The 25,633-nt window shown below is 45.8% G+C and overlaps 1 protein-coding gene across 2 annotated transcripts in view; it reads right to left on the reverse strand.

The window, feature by feature from the left end:
* Nucleotides 1-25,633, reverse strand: part of LOC145354241 (CREB3 regulatory factor-like) — a 112,255-nt gene that overhangs the window by 22,837 nt on the left and 63,785 nt on the right. For both annotated transcript variants that reach the window (XM_080205320.1, XM_080205321.1), the window contains exons 3-5: nucleotides 15,833-16,049; nucleotides 6,355-6,480; nucleotides 575-1,595 (exon numbers count right to left, since the gene is read on the reverse strand). In XM_080205320.1, the coding sequence (XP_080061446.1) occupies nucleotides 575-1,595; nucleotides 6,355-6,480; nucleotides 15,833-15,841 (1,156 nt within the window). In that variant the 5' untranslated portion in view covers nucleotides 15,842-16,049. The remainder of the gene's footprint in view (nucleotides 1-574; nucleotides 1,596-6,354; nucleotides 6,481-15,832; nucleotides 16,050-25,633) is intronic.

A 25,633-nucleotide genomic window follows, 5' to 3' on the forward strand; every position in this document is an offset into this window, starting at 1 on the left:
GGGGAATTAAGGGTTATGGGGAGAAAGTGGGAAAGTGGAACCGATCCACTTCAGATCAGCCATGATCTTATTGAATGGCGGGGCAGGCTCGAAGGGCTAGATGGCCGACTCCTGCTCCTATTTCTTATGTTCTTATGTTCCTACATTCACCACCCTCTGGGTGAAGAAATTTCTCCTCACTTCAGTTCTAAAAGGTTTACTCCTTATCCTCAAACTATGACCCCTCGTTCTGGACTCCATCTCACCATTGGGAACATTCTTTCCAAATCCACCCTGCCTAACCCTATTAGAATTTTATAAGTTTCTCTGAGATTCTCTCTCACTCCTCTACACTCCAGTGAATACAATCCTGACCGACATGGTCTCTCCTATAACAGACCTGCCATAGACCAATCTCACTGTTTGTCTCTCTCAAGTCACCCCTTAGCATTTGACCAAGCTTTGGTACCCATTTCAATACCTCGTTCGGTGTCACTTTTTGTCTGATTACTCCCGAGAGGTACATTGGGCTGCTTTACTGTGTTAAAGGATGCTGAATAAACAGGAGGAGAATGATACGTACGCGCCAACATACCTGCTTCAGAAAGATAATCACTGAAGTCATCTTTATCTTCGTCGTCATCTTCCTCCTCATCATCTTCATTTTCGCTGTCATCCTGCTCACTATCAGAGCCATTCTCGGGCTCCAGCCTCTCTTCGCTGGTCGGCAATCCCAGACCTTCGGCGCTGAACAGAGAATAGTTGTGCTCGTGATTCTTCAGTTCGACTCCAACCTCCGGACTTTGCCCCTCTCTTGCCTGCCTGGCAGTCCAGATGGGGAAAGCAGTGAGGTTGGTGCAGGCTTGACCATCTCCCTTATTGAAGTCACTGTTCTCGCCGCTCCTCTCCTCCAGCTCTGCTGCTGCTGACGGTTTGTGATTCTGCCAAGAACTCAATCCTGTCCGGTTATCGACCGCTCCTTCTTCTGCGTTCGACACAGAGTCTACGTGGACTCTGGAATTGCTGGTTTGCTCGCTGGGGTTCTGGTTTCCAGATTTCGATGGTACCTCAGTATTTCTGAGGCCTACAGCGGTGATGGAGGACTTGCCGTTTCTCAGACGGCTTTGTTGCTCTTCCCTTTTCTGAAGGAAAACAGTGCCGTCTGACTGGAAGTCAGAATCTATTAAAGGATCCATGCAGTTGCCTTTTTTAGGGTTCTCGGCTGTTCGAGACACACCGTCAGTCTTACCAGAGAACGGGGAAGCCTCCTTCACGGGTCGAAGGAGGCACCAAGAGTCGACAACAAGCTGCGAGTCATCAGCGTTCAGTTCAGCCAGCGTTGGTGTTTGGGATATTTCAGCTTCATTTTGATAAGGGCTGGTGTGCTCGTCCAAACCCAACAAGTCCAGCTCCTTGTTGTTCCAAAGGTCAGTCTTGGTGTACTTTGTGAAGTCTTCTAAAGCCGATATGTCCCACCGCTCACACCTGTTGCTGTCAGAAGGTTCATCGTCCACCAGGTCACTCAGTAGCTCGATATTCTCCTTCACTGGGCTCCTGTACAAATTCAGACTCAGCAGGTCATTCCTGGAGCTGTTGGTGTAGGCCCGTTGACGTTCCTAGGGTCGAAAAAAGAAGAAAGTACCGTTAATATTTTGTGCGTGCTTTTCCCTCTCAAATGCATTCCTCGCTCCTCCTGTCCCAAACCCACCGTCACCAAGAAAAGGTGAGCCACCTCCATGTTTGACAGGGGAGGAGTCGCTCTTAATGTTTGGGGGATTTTGCAAATTCATCTCCTTGACTGCAGTTGGGCCATGACCTGAAAGATGCCCCATAGAAAGCATTCTTTCTGGTTGTATCACAGCTTGGTATGGGCTTCTGCTCTGCCCAGGACCGCAAGGAACTACAAAAGGTAGCCCAATCCATCATGCAAACCAACCTCCCATCCATTGACTCCATCTACATTTCCCGCTGCCTCGACAAAGCAGCCAGCATAATTAAGGACCCCACGCACCCCGGACATTCTCTCTTCCACCTTCTTCCATCGGGAAAAAGATACAAAAGTCTGAGGTCACATACCAACAGACTCAAGAACAGCTTCTTCTCTGCTGCTGTCAGACTTTTGAACGGACCTACCCTGCACTAAGCCGATCTTTCTCTACGCCCTAGCTATGACTGTAACACTACATTCTGCACTCTCTCCTTTCCTTCTCTACGAACGGTATGCTTTGTATAGCACGTAAGAAACAATAATTTTCACTGTATATGTGACAATAATAAATCAAATCAATTCTATAAAAACTGAAAGGTGTTCAGAAGCATAAAACACAGCTAACTTTAAGTGGGATGAACCACCTTGTGAAGTCACAGACATTGGCCCGTATCCTACGCTCAACTGCTCAGACTGAATAGAAAACTACTCAACATGAAATCCACTAGGAATTTTCAGTTGCACACTTTCTACGTAAATGTTAAGTGGTTTTCTTGCAGCATTTGTTTGAACAACCACCAGGGTAGGGGCAAGATGGCTTGATCCTGGGTCAGTCTTGATCTACTTGGGTGGGAATTTCAAACACACTGGCTGGAATTCTTCATTAACACTGCAATGAAGTTACTGTGAAAATTCCCCAGTCACCACATTCCGGCCCCTGCTCAGGTACACCGAGGGGAACTCAGCATGGCCAATGCACTTAACCAGCATGTCTTTCCGACTGTGGGGGGGGGGGGAAAAAACCGGAGCACCCAGGGGACACCCACTTGGAGAACGTGCAGACTCTGCACAGACAGTGACCCAAGCCGGGAACTGAATCCTAGTCTCTGGCGCTGTGAGGCAGCAGTGCTAACCACTGTGGATATTCCGATCACGGGTGGGATGAAAAGTTCCGAGAGGCAGTCAAACATGCGTCGACTTTGAGCGGGAATCACTGGCCCCACCTCCAGCAAGGCCAAAAGAAAAGAGAGATTGGAAAGTGGGTGTACAGAAGGATAGAACCTTACAGCACAGAATGAGACCCTCTGGCCCTTTGTGTCTCTCCTATCTTTTTCCACACCCTTACTCTCCATGAATGCTTTGTGAATATTTTTTCTTTGGGTATTTATCAAATTCCCTTTTGAAAGTCACTTTGGAATCTGCTCCCTTTCAGGCCGTGCACTCGCTGGGCAATTTTTGTACTCTTCACATCACCTCTGTGCAAATTTTAAACAAAATGTTAAGAAAATGAGAAACCCTTTTCCTGGAAATACATTTCTGAAGGATCACAAATGTCCGCCATGATGGTTTTAACGCTGTGCAGGCTTCATTCTATTGGTAAAGGGTTATGGCTGTGAAGGCCCAACGCAGCGGGGAGAGAGAAGAATAATCACACAATCCCTACAGTGCAGGAGGAGGACTTTCAGCCCATTGAGTCTGCATCAAAGACAATCCCAACCCCAATAATCCACATATTCACCCCCTAATCCTTCTAACATTCGCATCGCAGGACACTAAGGGGCAATTTAACACAGCCAATGCATCTAACCCATAAATCTTTGGAGGAAACCGGAGCACCCGGAGGAAACCCACGCAGACACGGGGAGAACGTGCAAACTCCACACAGACGGTGACCCAAGCCGGGAATCGAACCCAGGTCCCTGGCACCGTGAGCGCTAACTACCTGTGCCGCCATGAAGATATCGGAAAAAGGGAAGTAGTGAAAAAAAAGCTCAGGAGCTTAAGGAAAAAAAAATACAAGTTGAGGACTATTTTGTACTTTTAAATATTAAAGTTCCTTCCCCACATTGCAAGCAGCTGTTGAGTATTGTACAATAATGTTGATGTGTCTCACACTAAAGAGCTGGTTGTGGCAATAGAGTTTCCTCTATTGGTAGAAAGGGTGTACTGCACGATTTAAAATTTACTCCACAGGTTCACAAGGAGAATTTGATACTTTTCACAGACCAATAGAGGTGAAACAAAAGAGGCTTGAAATTCAGGTGGGGTGGCGGGGTTTGAGGGGGGGGGGGGGGCAGTATCGTTTGTCCACTTGGCACAGTGGTTAGCACTGTTGCCTCACAGCGCCAGGGACCCGGGTTCGATCTCCGGGCTCGGGTCACTGTCTGCCCGAGTTTGCACATTCTCCCCTGTGTCTGCGTGCGTTTCCTCCAGTCTCCTCCCATAGTCCGAAAAACATAAGAACTAGGGGCAGGAGTGGGCCATCTGCCCCCTTGAGTCAACTCCACAATTCAATACGATCATGGCTGATCTTTTCGTGGACTCAGCGCCACTTACCCGCCCACTCACCATAGCCCTTAATTCCTTCATACTGTTCAAGTATCTATCTATGCTTGCCTTAAAAACAATCAATGAGGGAGCTTCAACTGCTTCACTGGGCAAGGAATTCCACAGATTCACAACCCTTTGTGTGAAGAAGTTCCTCCCCAACTCAGTCCTAAATCTGCTCCTGCTTATTTTGAGGCCATGCCCCCTAGTTCTAGGTTCACCTGCCAGCGGAAACAACCTTTCTCCTTATCCATTCCCTTCATAATCTTATACGTTTCTATAAAGGCGTGCTGGTTAGGTGCATTGGCCGTGCTAAATTATCCCTCAATGTACCATGCTGGAGTGTGGCATCTGGGGGAATTTCACAGTAACTTCATTGCAGTGTTAATGTAAGCCTGACGCTGATAAATAAGCTTTAACAAAAAACCTATAATCAGCTCCACTGATTTTGTTATAGTTAAACATTAAGCTGGGAGTGACAGGGGCCTCGATCCAAAAGCTGTGAAAAAGCAGGGTTACCGTTTAGCAGCTATTTTTCCTTACAGGTAACATTAGTGGATCAACACCATCCAGACTGTCCTGAGCAGAGGGGAGGAGCTTCTGCATACCTGTGCCACCTTTGGGAAAGGCTGCGGCTAAGGAACTCTGGTTGGTTGCACACTGCTCTCAGCCAAAACTTGGATTAAGTCCTAGAAAAGGAGCTAAAATTCTTTGTAAAAACATTTACTGTAGCAAATCCCCCGACACTAAGGGGCAATTTAGCACGGCCAGTCTACCTGACCCGCACATCATTGGCGTGTGGGAGAAAACCGGAACACCCAGAGGAAACCCATGCAGACACGGGGAGAATGTGCAGACTCCACACAGACAGTGACCTAAGCCAGGAGTTGAACCCGGGTCCCTGGCACTTGAGGCAGCAGTGCTAACGACTTTGCCACCGTGCTGCCACTGCTCCCTCACAGCTCCAGGGACCCAGTTTGATTCCCAGCCTGGGGTCACTGTCTGTGTAGAGTCTGCACATTCTCCCCGTGTTTGCATGGGTTTCCTCCCACAATCCAAAGATGTGCGGGTTAGGTGGATTGGCCATGCTCAATTGCCCCTTAGTATTCTGGGATATGTAGGTTACAGGGATTAGTGGGGTAAACGTGTGGGGTTACGGTGATGGGCCTAGCTGGGATGATTGTCAGTGCAGACTCGATGGGCTGAATGGCCTCTTACACTGTAGGGAATCGATGTATGGACTGCCCAGCTGATTTCATGTCCAAGTTGTGTCTGTCAGTCAAGCTGTAGTTTATAGTTTAAAAGTCAACCACAAATTGTTTGTTAATCCACTTGTGTAGACAGTGGGTTGAGAGCATAGAGGGTTAGCTAAGATAATTCTTTTGACTATTGTATAGTAAAAATTGTTTTCTTTAAAGGTTTGTGGTTTCAGAGCTGGAATTTTGGATTTTTTTTTAAAAACAGTTATGGTCTTGACTGAGGTCATAACAACCGCCTGAAGAAAGGTTAAGAAGAAGCAGATTCAATGGTGACTTGCGAGAAGGGAATTGTACATTTACATGAAAAGGAAGAAATGTGCAAAACTATGAGGAAAGAATGGGAGGGGAAGTGGGACTAATAGGATGGTTCTAGTAGGGGACTGACAGGCACAACGGGCCAAATGGCCTCCGTGGTAACATTTTAGGAACAACTTTACTTGAACTGTACATGTACAATAGCACAGGTGTTTGGGGCAGCACAGTGGTTAGCACTGCTGCCTCACAGTGCCAGGGAGCCGGGTTCGATTCCCAGCTCGGGTCACTGCCCGTGTGGAGTTTGCACCCTCTCCCCGTATCTCCATGGGTTTCCTCCAGGTGCTCCGGTTTTCTCCCACAGTCCAAAGGCACGCGGGTTAGGTTGGCCATGCCAAATTCTCCCTCAGTGTACCCGAACAGGCACTGGAGAGTGGGGATTTTCACTGTAACTTCATTGCGGTTTTAATGTAAGCCTACTTGTGACAATAATAAATAAACTTTAAACTTAATAGGATTGCTATGCTGCCTAACTGGTGCAGCGGGGCGTATACAGTAATCTATGTCAATTTCAGCCCATGAAACATTTACAAATACACTGTCCCACACCTGCTCATACAGGAAGCCAGAGTCTGGACTGCTGTCTGGGCTGGCGACGGTCTGGTCCAAAGACGAATAGAGGCAACAGCTTCGAAAAGCATCTCCGAACGCAGGTTCCATCCCACTAACATTGGGCTGGGGATAAAGATAAATAAAATGAATACAGATCACAAGACTTTTTGTTAACATATTAAAAGCACACTGCAGTATCAGCTCCAATATAATCGAGACAACCACTGATGAGCGGAATCACCTACTTGCCAATTGCTGGCCACACGAAACACAGATTTGCTTGTCGAACCCAGGCAGGGGTAAAGCAGCGTGGCCACACCCTGGCTGTGTTTCAAGGACAGCATCCATCAGATTAGCACTTTGCTGGATCTTGCACAAGATCTTCCTTGGCAGCGAATGCTGTGACAATAGGATTCTTTGCGACGAATACAGAGAGCAAAACATGTTTGACTGATCCAAGCACCGGAAAGGACTTGCTGTGCTCCTTGTCCTTAAGGGCACTACAGGGCTTTGCAGGTTACCGTGGCAGCGTCGTGGTGACTCATTCTTCCAGGAGACAGTTACAGCTGGATTAAAGGCAACGTGTGTAATCGGATATAAAAAAAAATGATGGCTGCCGGAACTTTTTACTCGTGGAAACCTTTCATTTGCTCATAACTAAGAGGGGGGGGGGGGTGGTGGTGGCACAGCGGTTAGCATTGCTGTGCCAGGGATCTGGGTTCGATTCCCGGCTTGGGTCACTGCCTGTGTGGATTCTCCTTGCGTCTCCCACAGCGCAAAGATGCGCTGGTTAGGTGGATTGGCCATGCTAAATTGACCCTTAGTGTCAGGGGGACTAGTTAGTATAAATGCATGGGGTTATGGGGATAGGGCCTGGGGGGAGACTGCAGTTGGTGCAGACTTGATGGGCCAAATGGCCTCTGTCTGCACGGTAGGATTCTATGATTCGGAAAGATTGAGAAGTGCTCATGGGAAGTTGGGATTGTGAAGTTTGAGCAGCACGGTGGTTAGTACTGCTGCCTCACAGCACTAGGGATCTGGGTTCGATTCCCAGCTTGGCTCACTGCCTGTATGGAGTCTGCATATTTAGAGTTTATTTATTAGTCACAAGAAAGATTTACATTAACACTGCAATGAAGTTGCTGTGAAATTCTGTGTCTGAGAGGGTTTCCTCCTGCACTCAAAGGTGTGCGGGTTGGGTGGATTGGCTATGTAAATTGACCCTTAGTGTCTGAAGATGCATAGGTTAGAGGGATTAGCCTTGGGAAACGTGCGGGGTTACGGGGACAGGGTGGGGAGAGAGAGTCAGTGCGGACTCGATGGGCTGAATGGCCTCCTTCTGCACTATAGGGATTCCATCATTCTATGATTATAGACTCAAGCAATTCCAGCTGAGCCCCGACTGATGCCTAAGTCTGTAAGACTTAGTTTTGGACACAATGCAAAGAATTTACCAAATTTTCCATCTTTTCCCAAAAGCAGGGGAGACTTAAACTAGAGGGCACAGGTTTAAGGTGAGAGGGGAGGGATACAAAAGGGTTGCAATTTTTTCCACACAGAGGGGCAATTTTTTCACACAGAGGGTGGTGAGTGTCTGGAACAAGCTGCTAGAGGTAGAAGAGGAGGCAGGTACAATTTTGTCTTTTAAAAAGCATTTAGACAGTGACATGGGTAAGATGGGTATAAAGGGATATGGATCAAATGCAGGCAATTGGGACTAGTTTAGAGGTTTAAGAAAAAAAAGAGGCAGCATGGACAAGTTGGGTCAAAGGGTTTACGCCCATGCTGTAAACCTCTGACTCAAAGTGGGCTGGCACTCTGAGGCTGTACTGAGTGAGTACTATCAATGCCAATGCCTTTGACCAAGATGTTTAACCAAGGCCTTGTCCATCTTCACCAGTAAATGCCAAGATTCCTGGTCCAAGGACGAGTAGAGGCAACAACACTCCTTCAAGAAAACCAGAACCTTTATCCTTCAACTAACATAAATGATTATCTCCTTATTGTTGTTGGATCTTGCTGTGCACAAGTTGATTACCCTACATTATTATATTGGTGACCACATTTAAAAAAAACGTGCTTCATTGACTGTGAAGAGCTGGGGCATGTTCACAAAAGATGCAATAATGTGGCAAGTATTTTAATGTTGTCCCTAGGGTAATTTGGCCTTTTTTTTTACACAATAGCATTCAGCCTCTGCTCCAACACTGCTGCCAAGCGTGCCCTGGCGACTGCGAGTGCCAGCTGTGGCACTGAATCACAACTGGAAGGTGCCAGAATTAACCAAACAGTAGCAGCAGGAGGACATCACAAGTCATGGCAGTGGTCACAGACTCGGAAGAAACATAAAGCCAGCCCATCCAGCCAGAACCTCTGCTTCTTGTCACCATCCAGTGGGTCCTCAGGGCAGAGGAATCCCAGCCAATGCAACATGTCTGAATTACAATCACTGGCTTCTGGTTGTGCAATATCTTGAAGTTCTCATCCTCCATTCAAATTCTCCCATGGCGTCACCTTGACCTATCTCTGTAACCTCCAACAGCAGTGCACACAACTCACCGAGAATACTGTGGGCAGAATTTTATGGTCTCACTCGCCCCAAAACTGTAAAATCCCACCCGAGGTGAACAGATATTTCCATCAACCCCCCCTCGCCTGCTCCGATTCCAGCCTGTGTTTCTGTAACTCTGACCTCAAAGGCTGCTCACATTTCCTTTACCCTGTTATTGCTGGCTGTGCCTTAACTCCTGTCCCAAAACTCTCTTCCCCTCTCTCATGTTTCAATGAGCTTACTACAGAAAGAGGCCATTTGGCCCATCGAACCTGCACTGACCACAATCCCACCAAGGCCTTATCCCCATAACCCCAAAGTATTTACCCTGCTAGTGCTGGGAGATTAAAAAGGGCAATTTACTACGGCAAATCAACCTGACCCGCATGTTTGGAGTGTGGGAGGAAACTGGAGCACCCACAGGAAACCCACTCAGACACAGGGGAAACATGCAAACTCCACACAGACAGTGATCGGAGGCTCAACTTGAACCTGGGTCCCTGGTGCTGTGAGGCAACAGTGCCTTTCTTTAAAAAGCCTGTTTATTGTCACAAGTAGGCTTATATTAACACTGCAATGAAGCTACTGTGAAAATCCCCTATTGCCACATCTAGGGGATGCACCTAATCCCACACATCTTCAGACTGTGGGAGGAAACTGGAGCACCCGGAGAAAACCCGCGCAGAAACGGGGAGAACATGCAAACTCTACACAGACAGTGACCCACGCCGGGAACTAAACACTAGTCCCTGGCACTTTGAGACAACAGTGTTAACCACTGTGCTGTCCTTCAGTGAAGTGCTTTAGGCTGTTTTGTGATGCTAAAGATGCCATACAGAAATGCAAGTTGTTGTTTTGTACAGGTGAAACTGGGCTGGAAAAGGTGGCAGCAAACTGGCTAAGTGGTTACAGTAAGGGTCAAGGCTGGATGGCTGAAAGCCTGCTTACTGAAGGCAGAACTCTTCCCTGCAGTACAACGCTACTCCCCAGTTCACAACAGCAACCAGAGATCAATAGGGTTCGGATCCTGGACTAGAACCTTAAGTTGACAATAAAGTTCGGGTTTATTTATTTGTGTCACAAGTACGTTTACATTAACACTGCAATGAAGTAACTGTGAAAATCCCCTAGGAAGCCAGGCTAGACCACAATATTTGCTTTCTTTTGGCATGAGTGTGAGGCTAGCATGTTTCACTCCAGGAGAAATTCTACTTACAAATTCGGGATCTTTTGTGAAAGGTGGAATGCAATAGATGGTTAAGACCAATTGTTTGCTGACATGAAGTCATAGGGTTAAATCCGGTATTGAAAAGTCCAAACAGGGTGTCAATTTATAATCAGTAAGCGGTGTTTGGCACAGCTTGAATGCTGTAAAGTTGAGGACTGCCTGCATGCCACTTCTAGCGAGCGTAAATGAGCCAAGTTACAAACTCAACTAATTATCTTAAAATAGCTATCAGCACACTCAGTATTATCCAGCAAGTGCTGCCCAGCTATATGTAATGTTGCAACTTCAACTGTTAATTGGAAACTAAACAAGTTTGTCTGGATCGCTTCAGGGTGTGGAGATGCTGGGTTAGAACTCCCACTCACCTGACAAAGGGGCAAACCCCAAAAGCTAGTGGCATTTACTACCAAATAAACCTGTTGGACTTTAACCTGGTGTTGTGAGACTTCTTACTGTCCCTTCAGGATTTCCAGAAGACATTCTTTAGTTAGAAATGAGCAGCATTCAACTCTTCTTTCCTGACATTTCTTACATTCGTGGCACCTTAGTAACTCCTCAGCTATCTTGGTGTTCCTCAACTCCTGATAGCCTAGACCCAACCCAAAAAAACCCCAAAACCTCTTGGTATTAATTGACTAAACAACTATGACCACAAGTGCAACCCTTCCAATATACAAGCAATCAAAATAAAACTAATGATGTGGAGTTGCCGGCATTGGACTGGAGTGGCCACATTAAGAAGTCTCACAACATCACGTTAAAGACCAGTTTATTTGGAATCACAAACTTTCGGAGCACTGTCCCTTCATCAGACAGTTCCAGTAACAGGTGAAGAAGAGCTCAAAACAATACAATTTATAGATGCCAAGGTTGCCAACACCAATGCCTACCTAAGCATGCCCAGCGATCACAAAATAAGATGGATGAGAGGGATGTCATATTTATAGATGTTCTGGAACTAAGACCAATCAATAGCACCAGTGCAACCTTGCAGAAGTTACAGCAGGATTTCACAGCAGACAGGGAGAGTTGTTAGATCAACTGTCCTGTTCTATAATGTCCCAGAGCTCAATGAAGCTGGCAAGGGAGTTAATAAGAGTTAAAGGGGTTAAGGTGTGAGGCAAGGTAGCATTGACTTGGGTATAGTGGATGAAGGAGTGATCTACTTGAGGGGTTAAGGTGTGAGGCAAGGTAGCATTGACTTGGGTATAGTGGATGAAGGAGTGATCTACTTGAGGTGTATGAGAAAGATAGAGACTTTGGTGGAGGAATCCAAAACAAAGGGTGCGGAAAAGTTCAGAATGAAGTCGGGAAACACCGCTTCAGAGGGGAGAAGGAATCAGATAACTTACTTCTAGGCTTCTCCAACTTCAGCACTTGAGCAGAAAAATTAAGGTTAATACTCCTGTGCAGTGCCAGGGATCAGCGCCGCGCTGTCAGAGGGTCAGCGCCGAGGGAGCGCCGCGCTGTCAGAGGGTCAGCGCCGAGGGAGCGCCGCGCTGTCAGAGGGTCAGCGCCAAGGGAGCGCCGCGCTGTCAGATGTACACTATTCAGATGAAACATTAAACCCATACCCTATTGGACCTCGAAGATGGGTAGAAAAGATCCAGTGGCACTGATATGAAGAGCAAGGAGGTCTTCGAGTCAATATTTATCTCTCATTTAATTAGATTGGATTTCATGGTTTATTATTTCATTGTGGTTTATGGGACCTTGCAATCAGTGGTGGTGAAGATAATAAGGAAGCTGTCAGTCTATCGATGGGGTACAGAACCAGAGACCAGAATCCGTGCTGACTTAAAGGGTGGAAATGAAAGGCACCATTTTTACCTCTTTATATTTGGCTCAGAGTAGATGGAATTGGAGGCGGGAACGAGAGAGGGGGAGGCTATTGGAGGCGGGAACGAGAGAGAGGGAGGCTATTGGAGGCTGGACACAAATCTTCCCGTGGCAATAGCTGAAATGGGGACGCTCACCCAAGGCCTCGATCCACATTCATCCCCCTATCGGCATCACCAGAATAGATCATCCGGGTCATTTCTCTCATCGTCGTTGGTTGAACCTTGCAACTTGGCTCCTGTGCCTGCCTAACAATGACTTCACTTCAAAGGTGAGCGCTTAGAGACCTCCCAAGAAGGTGCATCATGTCTCACAGTAAGGAAGGGTAATCCATTATCAGGCATTGCATCTCTCCCATTTAGCCTTGAACATGTAGAATGACATACAATTCACCGTATAGAATTCCAGTGTCTATGCTCTAGGTGTTCCTCTTCTCACCCCATTTCCTCTAGTCCTTCCTACCTCTTTTTTTAAAAGAAAGATTCATTTGACGGGATGTGGACATCACTGGCTGAGCCCAGCATTAATGAACCAGATGGGTTTTTCCAACAATTGACAGTGGTTTAATGGTCACCAGTACATTCTTAATTCCAGATTTTTATTGAATTGAAAGTTGACCATCTGCCGAGGCTTATCGAGCTTCCTGTTGTGTCTGCTCTCCACAAGCTTTGCTGCTGCTTCCTCATTCGCCTGGATTCCTGTTTGACGCTGCCCTGTAGACCTTTTGCTTAGACTTCCCAATATCACAGAAAGTCTGATAGGAAACGTACTGGACCAGATAAGGCTGGGTGCACATCCAAAGTAAAGTTTCCAGAAAAATCCTATCCTGAAACCATTGTACACACGCAGGCAGACAAGAGCGAGGAGATGGAAGGGAGTCAAGGCATCAACTCTGAAGCTGTGCAGCCTTCCCAGAGACTCCCGCGTAGAGAAAGATTGCATTGTACGGACACCCATGCGCACCAAGCAGACAGAGGCAGAAGTATAATCAGACAATGTAAACCAAAATATAACAGATACAAAACTGCAACTTCCTCCTGGTTTGATCTGAACTAATTTGCAGCAATGATAATCAGCCCTCCCCATTATCCAGGAAACACTGCAGCAATTGGGTTAGTGTTTTTTTTTGATTTCTGCAGGTGCTGTGGCCAGCAGCCAAAGGAAGAGGCTCAACTATATTTAGTGGAAAACCTGACACATGGGGCAGCAGTCATGGGGGGGTCAGCAATAAAGCCTTTGCTGTTGTTTTCCAGTGGGACAGTCTAATCGCCATCCTCTGGTCACTCGCCGGTGGCCGTTCTCCATGCCGAGAGAGGGGGGGGCAGTTCTGGGCAAGCCTACTGTCAGAGGGCAGAACCAGAGCACACTCCCCACCGCCCCCCCCACCTCATCCAGAGCACGCTACCTCCCCATCCTATTCAGAGTGCATCCCACCCTTCACCCCCACCCATCCCATCCAGAGCACACTCATGCCCTCCCCCACCCCACTCCACATCCCAACCAGAGCACACTTCCACTCTTCCCCCATGCCTCCCCCCGCATCCCCTACCAGGCGGCACAGTAGCACAGTGGTTAGCACTGCTGCTTCACAGCTCCAGGGTCCTGGGTTCAATTCCCAGTTTGGGTCACTGTCTGTGCGGAGTTTGTACATCCTTCTCGTGTCTGCGTGGGTTTCCTCCGGGTGCTCCAGTTTCCTCCCACAATCCAAAGATGTGCAGGTTAGGTTGATGGGCCATGCTAAGAAATTGCCCCTTAGTGTCTAGGGATGTGTAGGTTAGAGGGATTAGTGGGTATAATATGTAGGGATATGAGGGTAGGGCCTGGGTGGGATTGTGTTCGGTGCAGACTCGATGGGCCGAAGGGCCTCTTTCTGCACTGTAGGGTTCTATGATTCTATGATTTTTCTTCTCCCTTTCGTTTTTCCTGCTCAACTACTCCTTCCAATTGATGCTAGGACAAGGCAGTCAGGTCTTCCTTTTCAATGTCCACACTCACCATTTTTCTCTCTCTAACCGTAAGTAGCAACCCTCCTGAAGATCGAGCTTCTAATCTTGATCTAAACCCTCTTTCGACCGAACAAACTCTGAGCAAACTCCACCACAACCACATTTCAATATTAAAAAGGATTCATTTATATAGCACCTCTTTCAACCTCAGGATGTCCCACAGCACTGTAAAGCCAATTAAATACTTTAGCAGTGTGAGTCATTGTTGTAACATAGGAATGGCAAGATCCCACAAGCAGTAATCCACTAATGACCAGATGTTCTGTTTTAATGGTGTCCAATAAGGGATAGACATCGGTCCCCGGCACCAGGGGAGAGCTCTCCAGCTCCAGTCCAAAAATGTGCGGGTTCGGTTGATTGACCATGCTGAAAAAATTGCCCCTTAGTGTCCTGGGATGTGTAGATTAGAAGGATTAGCGGGTAAATATGTAGGGATATGGGGATTAGGCTGGGTGGGATTGTGGTTGGCGCAGACCCAATGGGTCAAAGGGCCTGTTTCTGCACTGAAGGGTTCTATGGTTCTCACTTCCAAGACAGGATCTTTTACATGAAGGGGGTGAGGCAAGGCCTTGGTTTAATATCTTAACCAAATGGCGAGTGGCACTGCCGACAGTGCAGCACTCCCTCAGTACCTTTTATTGCAACGTCAGTCCAAGTTTTGTGCTCACGTTCCAGCGCGAGATTTGACCCCAGTGGGAATGGGGGACGGAACGTGTGAGGGAAATAACTTTGTCCCCTCTGGAGGTTTCGTCATATATTCCCAAACCACCTTCCTACTCCTCTTAGTTGTAATATCAGCCGCCAATTAAAATAAACAAGAACAATTTTTTCCCCATAACGATGCCCAAGAAATTAATCCTTAGTTGGATAAATATTTGAAAGGAGAAGATTTTGAGGACTATGGGGAAAAGAGAGGAGGAATAGGACAAGATAAAAGGCAAATTACTGTGGATGCTGGAAACAAAAACAGGAAAATCTCAGCAGGTCTGTAGAGAGAATAGAGCCAATGTTTCGAGTCTAGATGACCCTTTGTCAGTGCTGAAGAAAAGGGGAAATTGGTTTACTCTTGCAAAGAGGCAATAATCGATCAAATAGCTGCCTTTGCAGCTCTGTAATTCTAATTCCTGGGGTCTCCAGAAGGTTGAGAATCCCAAAATTCCTGTGGAGTTCTTTAGCCACTAGCTCATCCTCCCCAGACCAATGGGTAGGTGGCAATTTGAGAGCTATACTACAGGCAGAAGCATTAAGGATTAAAAGGAGTAATTCATGAATTGTTGGCCAGAGAGCCGTCAAAAGGTTGCTGTGGATCAGAAACCACAATGTCCAGACAACCACAACTTGTTGGAAAAAGCTACAAGAAGCAAAAGGGTATGCAAGCAAAGGAGCGGGGGGGGAGGGAGGAGACTATTTTGCCACAAATCTTGGCAACTCTGATTTGTGTGGTAATTAAATCCCAACACATCAAACTTCAGCCTCTGACAGCCTCCCCTCACCAGCCTAGTGGAACCAAAAGAATATTGTCAAATGGCAAAGGAGCACTAAAAGAGGTAACACGGCTGTGTGCACCCGGTTCACTTCCAACATACCAACTGATAATGACCAAGTGATGACGTTAAAATGTTTTTCTTGTGCGCGGGGGTTAAGTTTATGTCGTAAAGATTGCAGAGGCGAGGGTCAGGGATGTCTGCTCCCACTGAATTTTATGGGCCCTTCTGTAATTGGATGCACGCTTGCGAGGGCGTAGAATTTTACACACACACACACACACACACACACACACACATATCTTACTCTGCAGGGAGAACGGGAAGAGGAGGCAGGGGTTAGAAGGATAAGCAGAGAAGTCCCTACCTGTGGCATGACCGAGCCTAGAGTTGGGTGTTTCAAATCAGGGTCAAAATGTGACAGGCACTCAAAATCAGTTGGCACGAAAACGCCTTCTACGGCAACACGAGTTGGTCAAAACTCCCCAAGGACAGTAGGAGTTCAGCAATCATGGACGATTCAGAAAAAAAAAACAGCTCAAGTCTTTTCCATCCGGCAGCGTCCAATTTCTTCAATGTCAGCCCTACAACAGGAGAGAGAAAAGTAAACATTTGATACAGAAAAGAAAAGGTTCATACACGCGTATTCATTGATGAGAAACATTCAGGTTGTCCACAGAAAACAATCAAAGCGTCCGAAGCCCTAGCTTGCAACCTGGCACAGTTAAAGCAGGATAAAGTCAAATCACATGAACACAGAATCCCCTTCAAAGCTCTCTGTCACAAAGAGGGCAGTGTAAGATTAAGCACCTATGTCAGGGAGAGTGTGCGGCCTTCTGCCCCCAAAACTCCACTTTGCAAAATTCAGGACATCACAAGTTAAAAAGGTTTCACCGCTTCATGCCATCCAATGGAAAAATAAAACCCACAGTCAAAATATCTGACTTACCACAACAAACAACTGTGTGTGAGAAATCTTACTTGGCTACACATTTTTGACTATAAAAACTTTTTTTTTAGAAAAAATATAAAAGTGAAAGGAACTTTGGGCAAGTATCAACATTCTTTCTCTTATCTCCTTGCCAGACTGCTGTAGTACTTAGGCTTGCATATCTCAGGGTCATTGTCTTATTGTAAAACAGCCTTCAGTACGGAACCTCAAAGAAGCTTCGAAAAATCCCCCCAAAAAAAATTTCTGTTTCCCTTGCTCTTGAAAGCAGTTGTAGGCATTTCAAAAACATGATGCCTTTGATATGCAGGTTTTCCTCAACAACTTGAACATTGAGAAACAGTGGCACGGGTAGTTAGCAACGTTGCGTCACAGCACCAGGGACCCAGGTTTGATTCCGGCCTTGGGTGACTGCCTGTGTGGATTTGATTTATTATTGTCACGTCTTAGTATACAGTGAAATTTATTGTTTCTTGTGCACCGTACAGACAAAGCATACCGTTCGTAGAGAAGGAAAGGAGAGAGAGAGTGCAGAATGTAGTGTCGCAGGCATAGCTACGGTGTAGAGAAAGGTCAACTTGATGCAAAAGTCTAATGGCAGCAGGGAAGAAGCTTTTCTTGAGTCGGTTGTTACGTGCCCTCAGACTTTTGTATCTTTTTCCCGACGGAACAAGGTGGAAGAGAATGTGCACGGAGGTCTTCAATTATGCTGGCTGCTTTGCCAAGGCAGCAGGAAGTATAGACAGTGTCAATGGGTAGGAGGCTGGTTTGAGTGATAGACTGCACTTTGTTCATGACCCTTTGTAGTTTCTTGTGGTCTTGGACAGAGCAGGAACTATGCCAAGCTGTGATACAACCAGAAAGAATACTTTCTACGGTGCATCTGTAAAAGCTGGTTAGAGTCATCGTGGACATACCAAATTTTGTTAGTCTTCTGAGAAAGTAGAGACATTGATGGGCATTCTTAACTACAGTGTCAGCAAATTTGCACATTCCTCCCATGTCTGCATGGGTTTCCTCTGGGTGCTCCAGTTTCCTCCCAAAGATGTGCAGGTTAGGTGCTTTGGCCATGCTAAACTGCCCCTATTTATTGGTTAAGGGGATTAATGGGGTCAATGAATGAGGTCACGGGGATAGGGTGGGCATGGTTAAGATACTGTCAGAGAGTTGGTGCAGACTCAATGGGCCAAATGGCCTTTGTTTGAACTAGAGATTGGATTGGGGTGGACACAGTAAGAAGTCTCACAACACCAGGTTAAAGTCGAACAGGTTTATTTGGAATCACGAGCTTTCGGAGCGCCGCTCCTCCATCAGTTGGGAGTGATGGGAATTTTGGTCAATTATATTCTGAGCTAAACAAGATCAAGTAACATTCCTATAGATCTCAGAACCATTTCTGAATCAACACATTTGCAATTAATCTTTAAGTGTTTAGTGAAATAATTTGTCAAATAATCTACTGTGCTAAGCCACTGTGCTGCCCAGTACACAATTATCCTACCTCCAGGTTATAACGGTAAATTATTGCACTAAACATTCAATGATCAATTGCAAACAAGTTGACTCAGCAATGGTTCCGAGATCTATAGGAATGTTACTTGAGCTTGTTTAGCTCAGAATATAATTGACCACAATTCCCATTTACAATTACCCCAGAGAGTCTCAGTTACATAGCCATTGAACAGTTTACAGACCATACGTGTCGCAACACAGCAGCTAACTAAAGCATCGAAATGGGCAGATTTAACAGAAGAATACTATTGACGATGAAAGAACTGCTCCACTGAAAGTATGTAGGCTGACTCCTGGGCACCAGTGAAAATAAGTAACATTCTCCCTGGCTCTGACCCACACTCAAGACTTCCCAGTAAAACAAACAGCTCCTTGATTAAACCTGCAAAAAAAGCTAAAATAAAAGCCATTGAAATTCAAAGTGTTTCGGCCACATGTTTGGTCTGGTTAGCCCAAAACACTAAGTGTCTGTCTAGACAACACTCTCTCCCATTTGAGTGTGTGCCAGGGAGGGTCTATCAAACAGCACGCAGCTGCACAGCGCAGTCTTGATGCTGGATAAAAGCAATCACTGTCTCTTGGTCAAGAGTCACGGCCTTCAGGGAACTTGCGTGCAGCAGAGGCCCCAGTGCCAGGCACAGGAGGGTGCAAATAGGAGGACGGAAGGTCAAAGATGCCATGGATTTTCTCTAACGCTCCCCACAACAATAATGGAAGCAATTTTAATCTGACCACAGAACAGAGGGGATGGGGTGAAACGTCACTTCACTCACCTTGCGCATTCCAACAGTGCCGTGGATATGGTAGCACTGTGGTTACGTTTGGAGACTGGCGGCCTAGTGCGGGATTTTCCAGCCACTCTCGCCCCCAAACCGGAAAATCCTGCCAAAGATCAACGGACCTTTGCATAATCTGCACCCCCTACAGGAATAATTCCACCACCACCTCCCCCCCCACTCTCCCCACCCAGACTAACGACAGCCAGAGACACAAGATCAAATCCCAACACAGCAGGACGGGGAATATTCATACAAATAAATTTGGAATAAAAGCGAGCGTCAGTAATGATGCTCACAAAAGCTCCAGACTGTAAGCAGTTTTGGACCCCACATCTAAGGAAGGATGTATTGGCCTTGGAAAGGACCCAGAGGAGCTTCACAAGAATGAAGAGTTTGTCATATGAGGAACAGCTGAGGTCTCTGGGTCTCTACTCATTGGACTTTAGAAGGATGAGGGGGAATCTTATTGAAACTTACAGGATACTACAAGGCCTGGATAGAGTGGACGTGGAGAGGATGTTTTCACTAGTAGGAAAAACCAGAACCAGAGGGCACAACCTCAGGCTAAAGGGACGAGTCTTTAAAACAGAGATGAGGAGGAATTTCTTCAGCCAGAGAGTGGTGAATCTGTGGAAGTCTTTGCCACAGAAGGCTGTGGAGGCCAGATCATTGAGTGTCTTTAAGCCAGAGATAGATAGGTTTGTAATTGATAGGGAAAAGGCAGGAGAATGGGGGAATGAGGGGAAAAAAAAAAATCAGCCACGATTGAATGGTGGAGCAGACTCAATGGGCCGAGTGGCCTGATTCTGCTCCTACGTCTAATAGTCTGTCTACTAAGAAGCCCATCTGATTGGCTAATGTCCATACAGGAAGGAAATTTGGTGCCTAACCCCAGTGAGGCCTACACGTGATCCCAGGCCCACAGCGACGTTGTTGACTTCTAACTGCCTTCCCTCTCCAACAGCACCGTAGATGCACGTAAAGCACACGGACAGCAGCGTCTCACCACCTCGTTCTCAAGGGCGATTAGGGGTGGGCAATAAACGCTGGCCGAGCCAGTGACGCCCACATGCCGTGAATGAATAATAAAAGAAATAGCCTCACAAAGTCTGGCAGTTTATTCAGCTGCTGTGCAATTATCTCATTTCTAAATATAACTGGAATGTTAATCACATTTTTGGAATGAAGAAGTCCTTTTTTTTTAAAAATATATATAAAAGATTGACAAATACGTTATGGGGTAAGCTCCAGCCTAGGAACTGCCCACCCTAAAATAGGAACAGGAAACTTATTCTATGACAGAAAGAATTTGGTCTTGTCAAAGGAGACGGAAGTGTCTATATTTATGCCTTTATCTTATAATAGAGGATATAATTTACATCTGTACGTACATCTTGCAAGTTTTTCCCTTTTGTGAGCTTCTCAATCGACCCTAAAATAGGAACCACTGAAGTGGGGAGGCGATGGCCTAGTGGTATTATCGCTAGACTATTAACCCAGAACTCAGCTAACGTTCTGGAGACCGAGGTTCGAATCTCGCTACGGCAGATGGTGGAATTCGAACTCAATACAAATCTGGAATTACTGATGACCATGAAACCATTGTCGGAAAAGCCTATCTGGTTCACTAACGTCCTTTAGGGAAGGAAATCTGCCTCCCTTAACCGGTCTGGCCTACACATGACTCCAGGGCCACAGCAACGTGGCTGACTTTCAACTGCCCCCCCCCCCCCCCCCCCCCAAATGGCCTTGCAAGCCACTCAGGTCAAGGGTGACTAGGGATGGCCGATAAATGCTGGCCACCCAGCTGCACCCATGTCCCACGACTGGATAAAAAGTAAACATCTTGTGCTTTAAGGACAGCCTGCCAACGGGGGAGCTGTAGCACTGGTTTTTGCATCCGTCAGACCCTTTCCCTGCATTGCTCCCGGGCTCCTCTGCCTCTCCTCTAAGTATTAAAAAGATCATTTTGTCATTATCTTTAAAGATGAGTATGAAACGAAACTAAAACAGAAAACGCTGGAAAATCTCAGCAGGTCTGACAGCATCTGTGGAGAGAGAATAGAGCCAACTTTGAGTCTGGATAACCCTTCATCACTCTGGATAGTTTGGAATTGTTGTCAGTGTGGGCTTGATAGGCCAAGTGTAGAGAATCTATGAAGTAGAGATAGCATTGTTGCATCAACCATATTACGTCCTTTCATAATTTTGAAGACTCTATTCACTGGGTCATCCTTTAGTCCTCTTTTCTATCGATAAGAGCCCCAACCTGTTCAATCTTCCCCGATAATGTTCTATGATAACCTCTCATTTCTGGTATCATTCGAATTTTGGGGTTTCTTTTTTGCATCTTCACCAATGTCTCCAAAGTCCTTCTTATAAAATGGAGACCGGTTCACTGTGGTCTAGCCAATGTGCGCCACAGGTTTAACACAACTTCTCTGCTTTCCAATTCTATCCATCCCAGAAATTGTGCTGAAACTGTTACCACTGACAGGAGGGTCAGGTCCCAGAGGAAGCAAGTGTAGGATAATTGGAAAAAGAAATGTAAGCAAGAGTGGGTTTGGATGGGTGAGAAGAAAGTCGAGCAGTGGCACGAGGTCTGATCTTGAACGCGCTGCCTGCAAGAGTGGTGAAAGCAGATTCAGTAGCTTTGTGAAGGGAATTGGATAACCTACTCGAAAAGGAGTAATTTGAAGGGTTTGCAGAAAAGAGGAAGTGGGGGAGGGGGGGAGGAGGAAGCAAATGATACTAATTGGCAATCCTTCAGAATAAGGAGAGAAACATGATTGGCTAAAGACTCATCCTCTCCACAGTATGAGTGAGTTTCTGATATTTATTTTAATTGCAATTCAAACATTGGCTTCAAGTGGCCGTGTTATTTCTGTTAAAAAAAAAAGTCCTTTACTTTGGTAGCTAAGGGAATTAATGATACTCCAGGGATTATCCACAATTTCAAGGATTGAGAACAGACAGGGTTGATATGCAAACAGTCACTTTGTTCCAAGGCAGGTAATTGGATGACTAAGCTATTCAAGGACAATATGTACCATTACGGCCAAGCTTTTAGCACCAAAGAGACAGAGAAGGCAAGAGCAGGCCATTTGGCCCTTGGAGCCTGCTCCGCCATTCATCACGATCATGGCTTATTGTCCAACTCAAGAGTCTAGTCCTGCTTTCTCCCATAACCTTTGATCTCATTCACCCCAAGTGCTATATTCAGCCATCTCTTGAATACATCCAATGTTTTGGCATCAACTACTTCCTGTGGTAATGAGTTCCACAGGCTCACCACTCTTTGGGTGAAGAAATGTCTCCTCATCTCCATCCTAAATGATCTACCCTGAATCCTCAGACTGTGACCCCTGCTTCTGGACTCCTCCACCCTCAGAAACATCCTCCCGGTCTACCATGTCTAGTCCTTTTAGAATTTTATAAGTCTCTATGAGATCCCGCCCCCCCCCTCATTTATCTGAAATCCAGTGAAAACAATCCTAATCTAGTCAATCTTTCCTCATACATCAGTCCCGCCATCCCTGGAACAATAAGGATACAAATACGAGAGTTAAGAAATTGAGTACACAAATTGGGAAATCATGTTGCGACTATATAAAAACTTGGTTAGGCCGCATCTGGAACATCATGTGCTGTTCTGGTCACCACACTACCAGAAAGACATGGAAAGTTTGGAGGGAGTGCAAAGAAGGTTCACCAGGATGTTGCTTGGTCTCAAGGAAGTTGGCTATGAGGAGAGGTTGAATAAATTAGGATTGTTTCCACTGGCAAGACAGAGGCTGAGGTGAGAGCTGATAGAGGTCAACAAAATTATGAGACCTCTATAATTTTGGTCTCAAAATTATAGAGACCAAATTATAGAGACAGGGTGGACAGTCTGAGGCTTTTTTCCAGGGTGGAAGTGTCAATTACAAGGGGGCACAGGTTCAAGATGAGGTGGGGAAAGTAAGGGAGATGTGTGGGGAAGGTTTTTCATGCAGTGCCAGAGGAGATGGTGGAAGCAGGCACATTAGCAACATTTAAGAGACATCTGGACAGGTACATGAATAGGGAGGGAATAGAAGGATACAGTCTGAGTAAGGACTTGTGTTTTTTCTTTAGTTAGGGCATCATAATTGGCATAGGGGGAGGGGGGGGGGGGGGCCAAAGGGCCTGTTCCCGTGCTATACTTTGCTCTTTGACAACTGTGCCAAGGGTTATCCAGACTCAACATTGGCTCTATTCTCTCTCCACAGATGCTGTCAGACCTGCTGAGATTTTCCAGCATTTTCTGCGCAAAGTTGTAATGCGCTAGGGGAAAGGCAAGAGTGAACAAAAGGCTTCACAGGTTACTTATCACACCTCACCCACTACAAGGCTGTATTTACTCGTACTACAACTTGAGGGGGAGAACTTGCTGCACATGCACAGTAACAGCTGGCTGCATTTAAACAAGGAAGTTGGCTTGACACAGACTAACAGTAAAATGCATGTTACCCATTTTTAGGTAGATGAAGTATTAATTCCAAGCTCATGTATTTATCATTTATCAATTGTTCCCATTGTAACATATGCTTCTGAAAAAACAAAATTTCAGTTAATAAAATTCCCAACATTCACTTTGGAAAATTGATTGTGTTTTTTTTGTCAAAAATCATAACCTCATGTCGGGGTCAAAACTATGTCCCTAGGATTAAAGGTACAATTATCTATCAGGGCTGTGTTACAACTTCCTACACAAAGTTGTAACGCGCCAGGGGAGAGGTAGGAGAAATAGCATTAAAAAAAAACCCATTTATTTTGTTTATTTCCATGTTCTGATTTATTAAAGGTTGTGTCAAGATAATTGATGTGTGTAATGAATATTTAATGCTTGTATAGGTGCAGCCTTTTCTCCAAGTTTATTTATTAGTGTCACAAGTAGTCTTACACTGACACTGCAATAAAGTTACAGCGTAAATCTCCTAGTCGCCACACTCTGGCGCCTGTTCGGGTACACTAAGGGAGAATTTAGCATGGCCAATGCACCTAAACAGCACGTCTTTCAGACTGTGGGAGGAAACCAGAGCACCCGGAGGAAACCCCCGCAGACACGGGGAGAATGTGCAAATTCCACACAGAGGAAACCCAAGCCAGGAATTGAACCTGTGTCCCTGGCGCTGCGATGCAGCAGCGCTCACCACTGTGCTGCCCTTCTGGGTGACTTTTTAAATCTGACCGGAGTATAAAAGCAGAGAAGTGTTGTTGCAATTGTATAGAGTGTTGGTGAGACCACATCTGAAGTATTATGTCCAGTTGTGGTCTCTTTATTTGAGGAAGGATGTGATGGCATTGGAGGAAGTTCAGAGGAGGTTCACCAGATTGATGCTGGGGATGAAGGGGTTGACGTACGAGGAGAGATTAAACAGCTTGGCCTTATACTTGCTGGAGTTTAGAAGGATGGGGGGTGGGGGGAGATGTGATCGAGGTATATAACATTTTAAAAAGGGATTGATAAAGTAAATGCAGACCAAATGTGTCCCCTTGTGGGGAAATCTCGAACAAGAGGTCACTGGTATTAGGTTAAGAGGTGGTAGATTTAAAACCGAGATGAGGATTGCAGTGGTGAATTTGTGGAACTCGCTGCCCCATAGCGTGGTGGAGTGAATCTGAATTGTTAAATGGTTTCAAGAGGGAGATAGATATATTTCTAATAAAAAACGAGGGATATGGGGGAGCGGGGGTGTGGACACGGATTTAAGACCAGGGAGGTCTGATAGAATGGCAGAACAGGCTTGAAGGACTGAATTTGCCAACTTCTGCTTTCTACTCTTATGCTCCTCTGAAGTGGGCACATCTCTATTAAGCTAAGCAGTTGGGCAAATATTTCTTGCGGTCACCAGCTAGAAAAGGTATCAGGTGTGCACACGATGGCAGCTGCAGCATGGGTCAAATGCACGAGCATAACTGTTTTCAGTTCGTGATGGTACCTATTATCATTGTTAGAAATATTGAACCTTTAGTATGAAATTTACCTTCAGACTGAGCTATTGGATCTTTTCTTGAATATATGTTCCTCTGTATGCCTAACTAACTGGTTCTTCTCACCCCCCAGATGCCACCTGAGTTGTTAAGTTTCCAGCATTATTTTGGTATCCGATCACCAGTGTTTTGCATTCTTATCCATATATTAATAACTGGAATTAACCACAAGACTTTTGCTGACTTTGAAATAGCTTCAACTTTGAGAAAGTCAATAAATCCGGTGATTAATTTAGCCTGAAAAGCTGCAGTCATGGCAAGATTAATCACATTTCCTGGTGACAAGAGGATAGTTTTTATTTTACAAAGCAGCCAGCAAAAATGTGAAAAAGTCTGTCCATTACACAGGATAAGGAAAGGCTTTTAGAAGACTTGAAATTCAGGGATTCTAGGTGACAGCTTGTTGAAGGGAATCTTGATAATGCAAATTCAAGACTCTGCTCTGCTTGGATAAACAGGGATCGGTAAATCCAGTTCAGGGGCAATCCCAGAAGAGGCTGTCAGGTAGAATCAGGGTAAGATCTGAAAGTAAAATGACAATGGTCCCGTGGAACCTTCTCGCTCTTGAATGGAAAATGCCTCCAGCATTCAGGTAGAATGGCTATCACAGTTACCGCTCCTGCATGTGATCATTTCATCACACCCAAAATTGGCTAGAGGCATTTTCCACGCAAGGACAAGAAGGTTCCATGGGGCCATTGTCATTTTATTTCAGATCTTACACTGAATCCTGGTGGACAATAGTTATTTCTTTGACAGCTCTACCGGACAGTTTCAATCCGGTTCTATGGAGTGCGAATCAACAGCATAAGATTCGGCATAAACAGGGATGATGTTGGAAATCTTGGTTGAAGGAATCGCAAGAACCTTCCAAGGTGCATGAAATAAAAGTGTGACACTAGCTCAGGAGAAT

Source organism: Carcharhinus amblyrhynchos, chromosome 17 (assembly GCF_965287045.1).
Source record: "Carcharhinus amblyrhynchos chromosome 17, sCarAmb.v2.hapA, whole genome shotgun sequence".
NCBI classification, from domain to species: domain Eukaryota; kingdom Metazoa; phylum Chordata; class Chondrichthyes; order Carcharhiniformes; family Carcharhinidae; genus Carcharhinus; species Carcharhinus amblyrhynchos.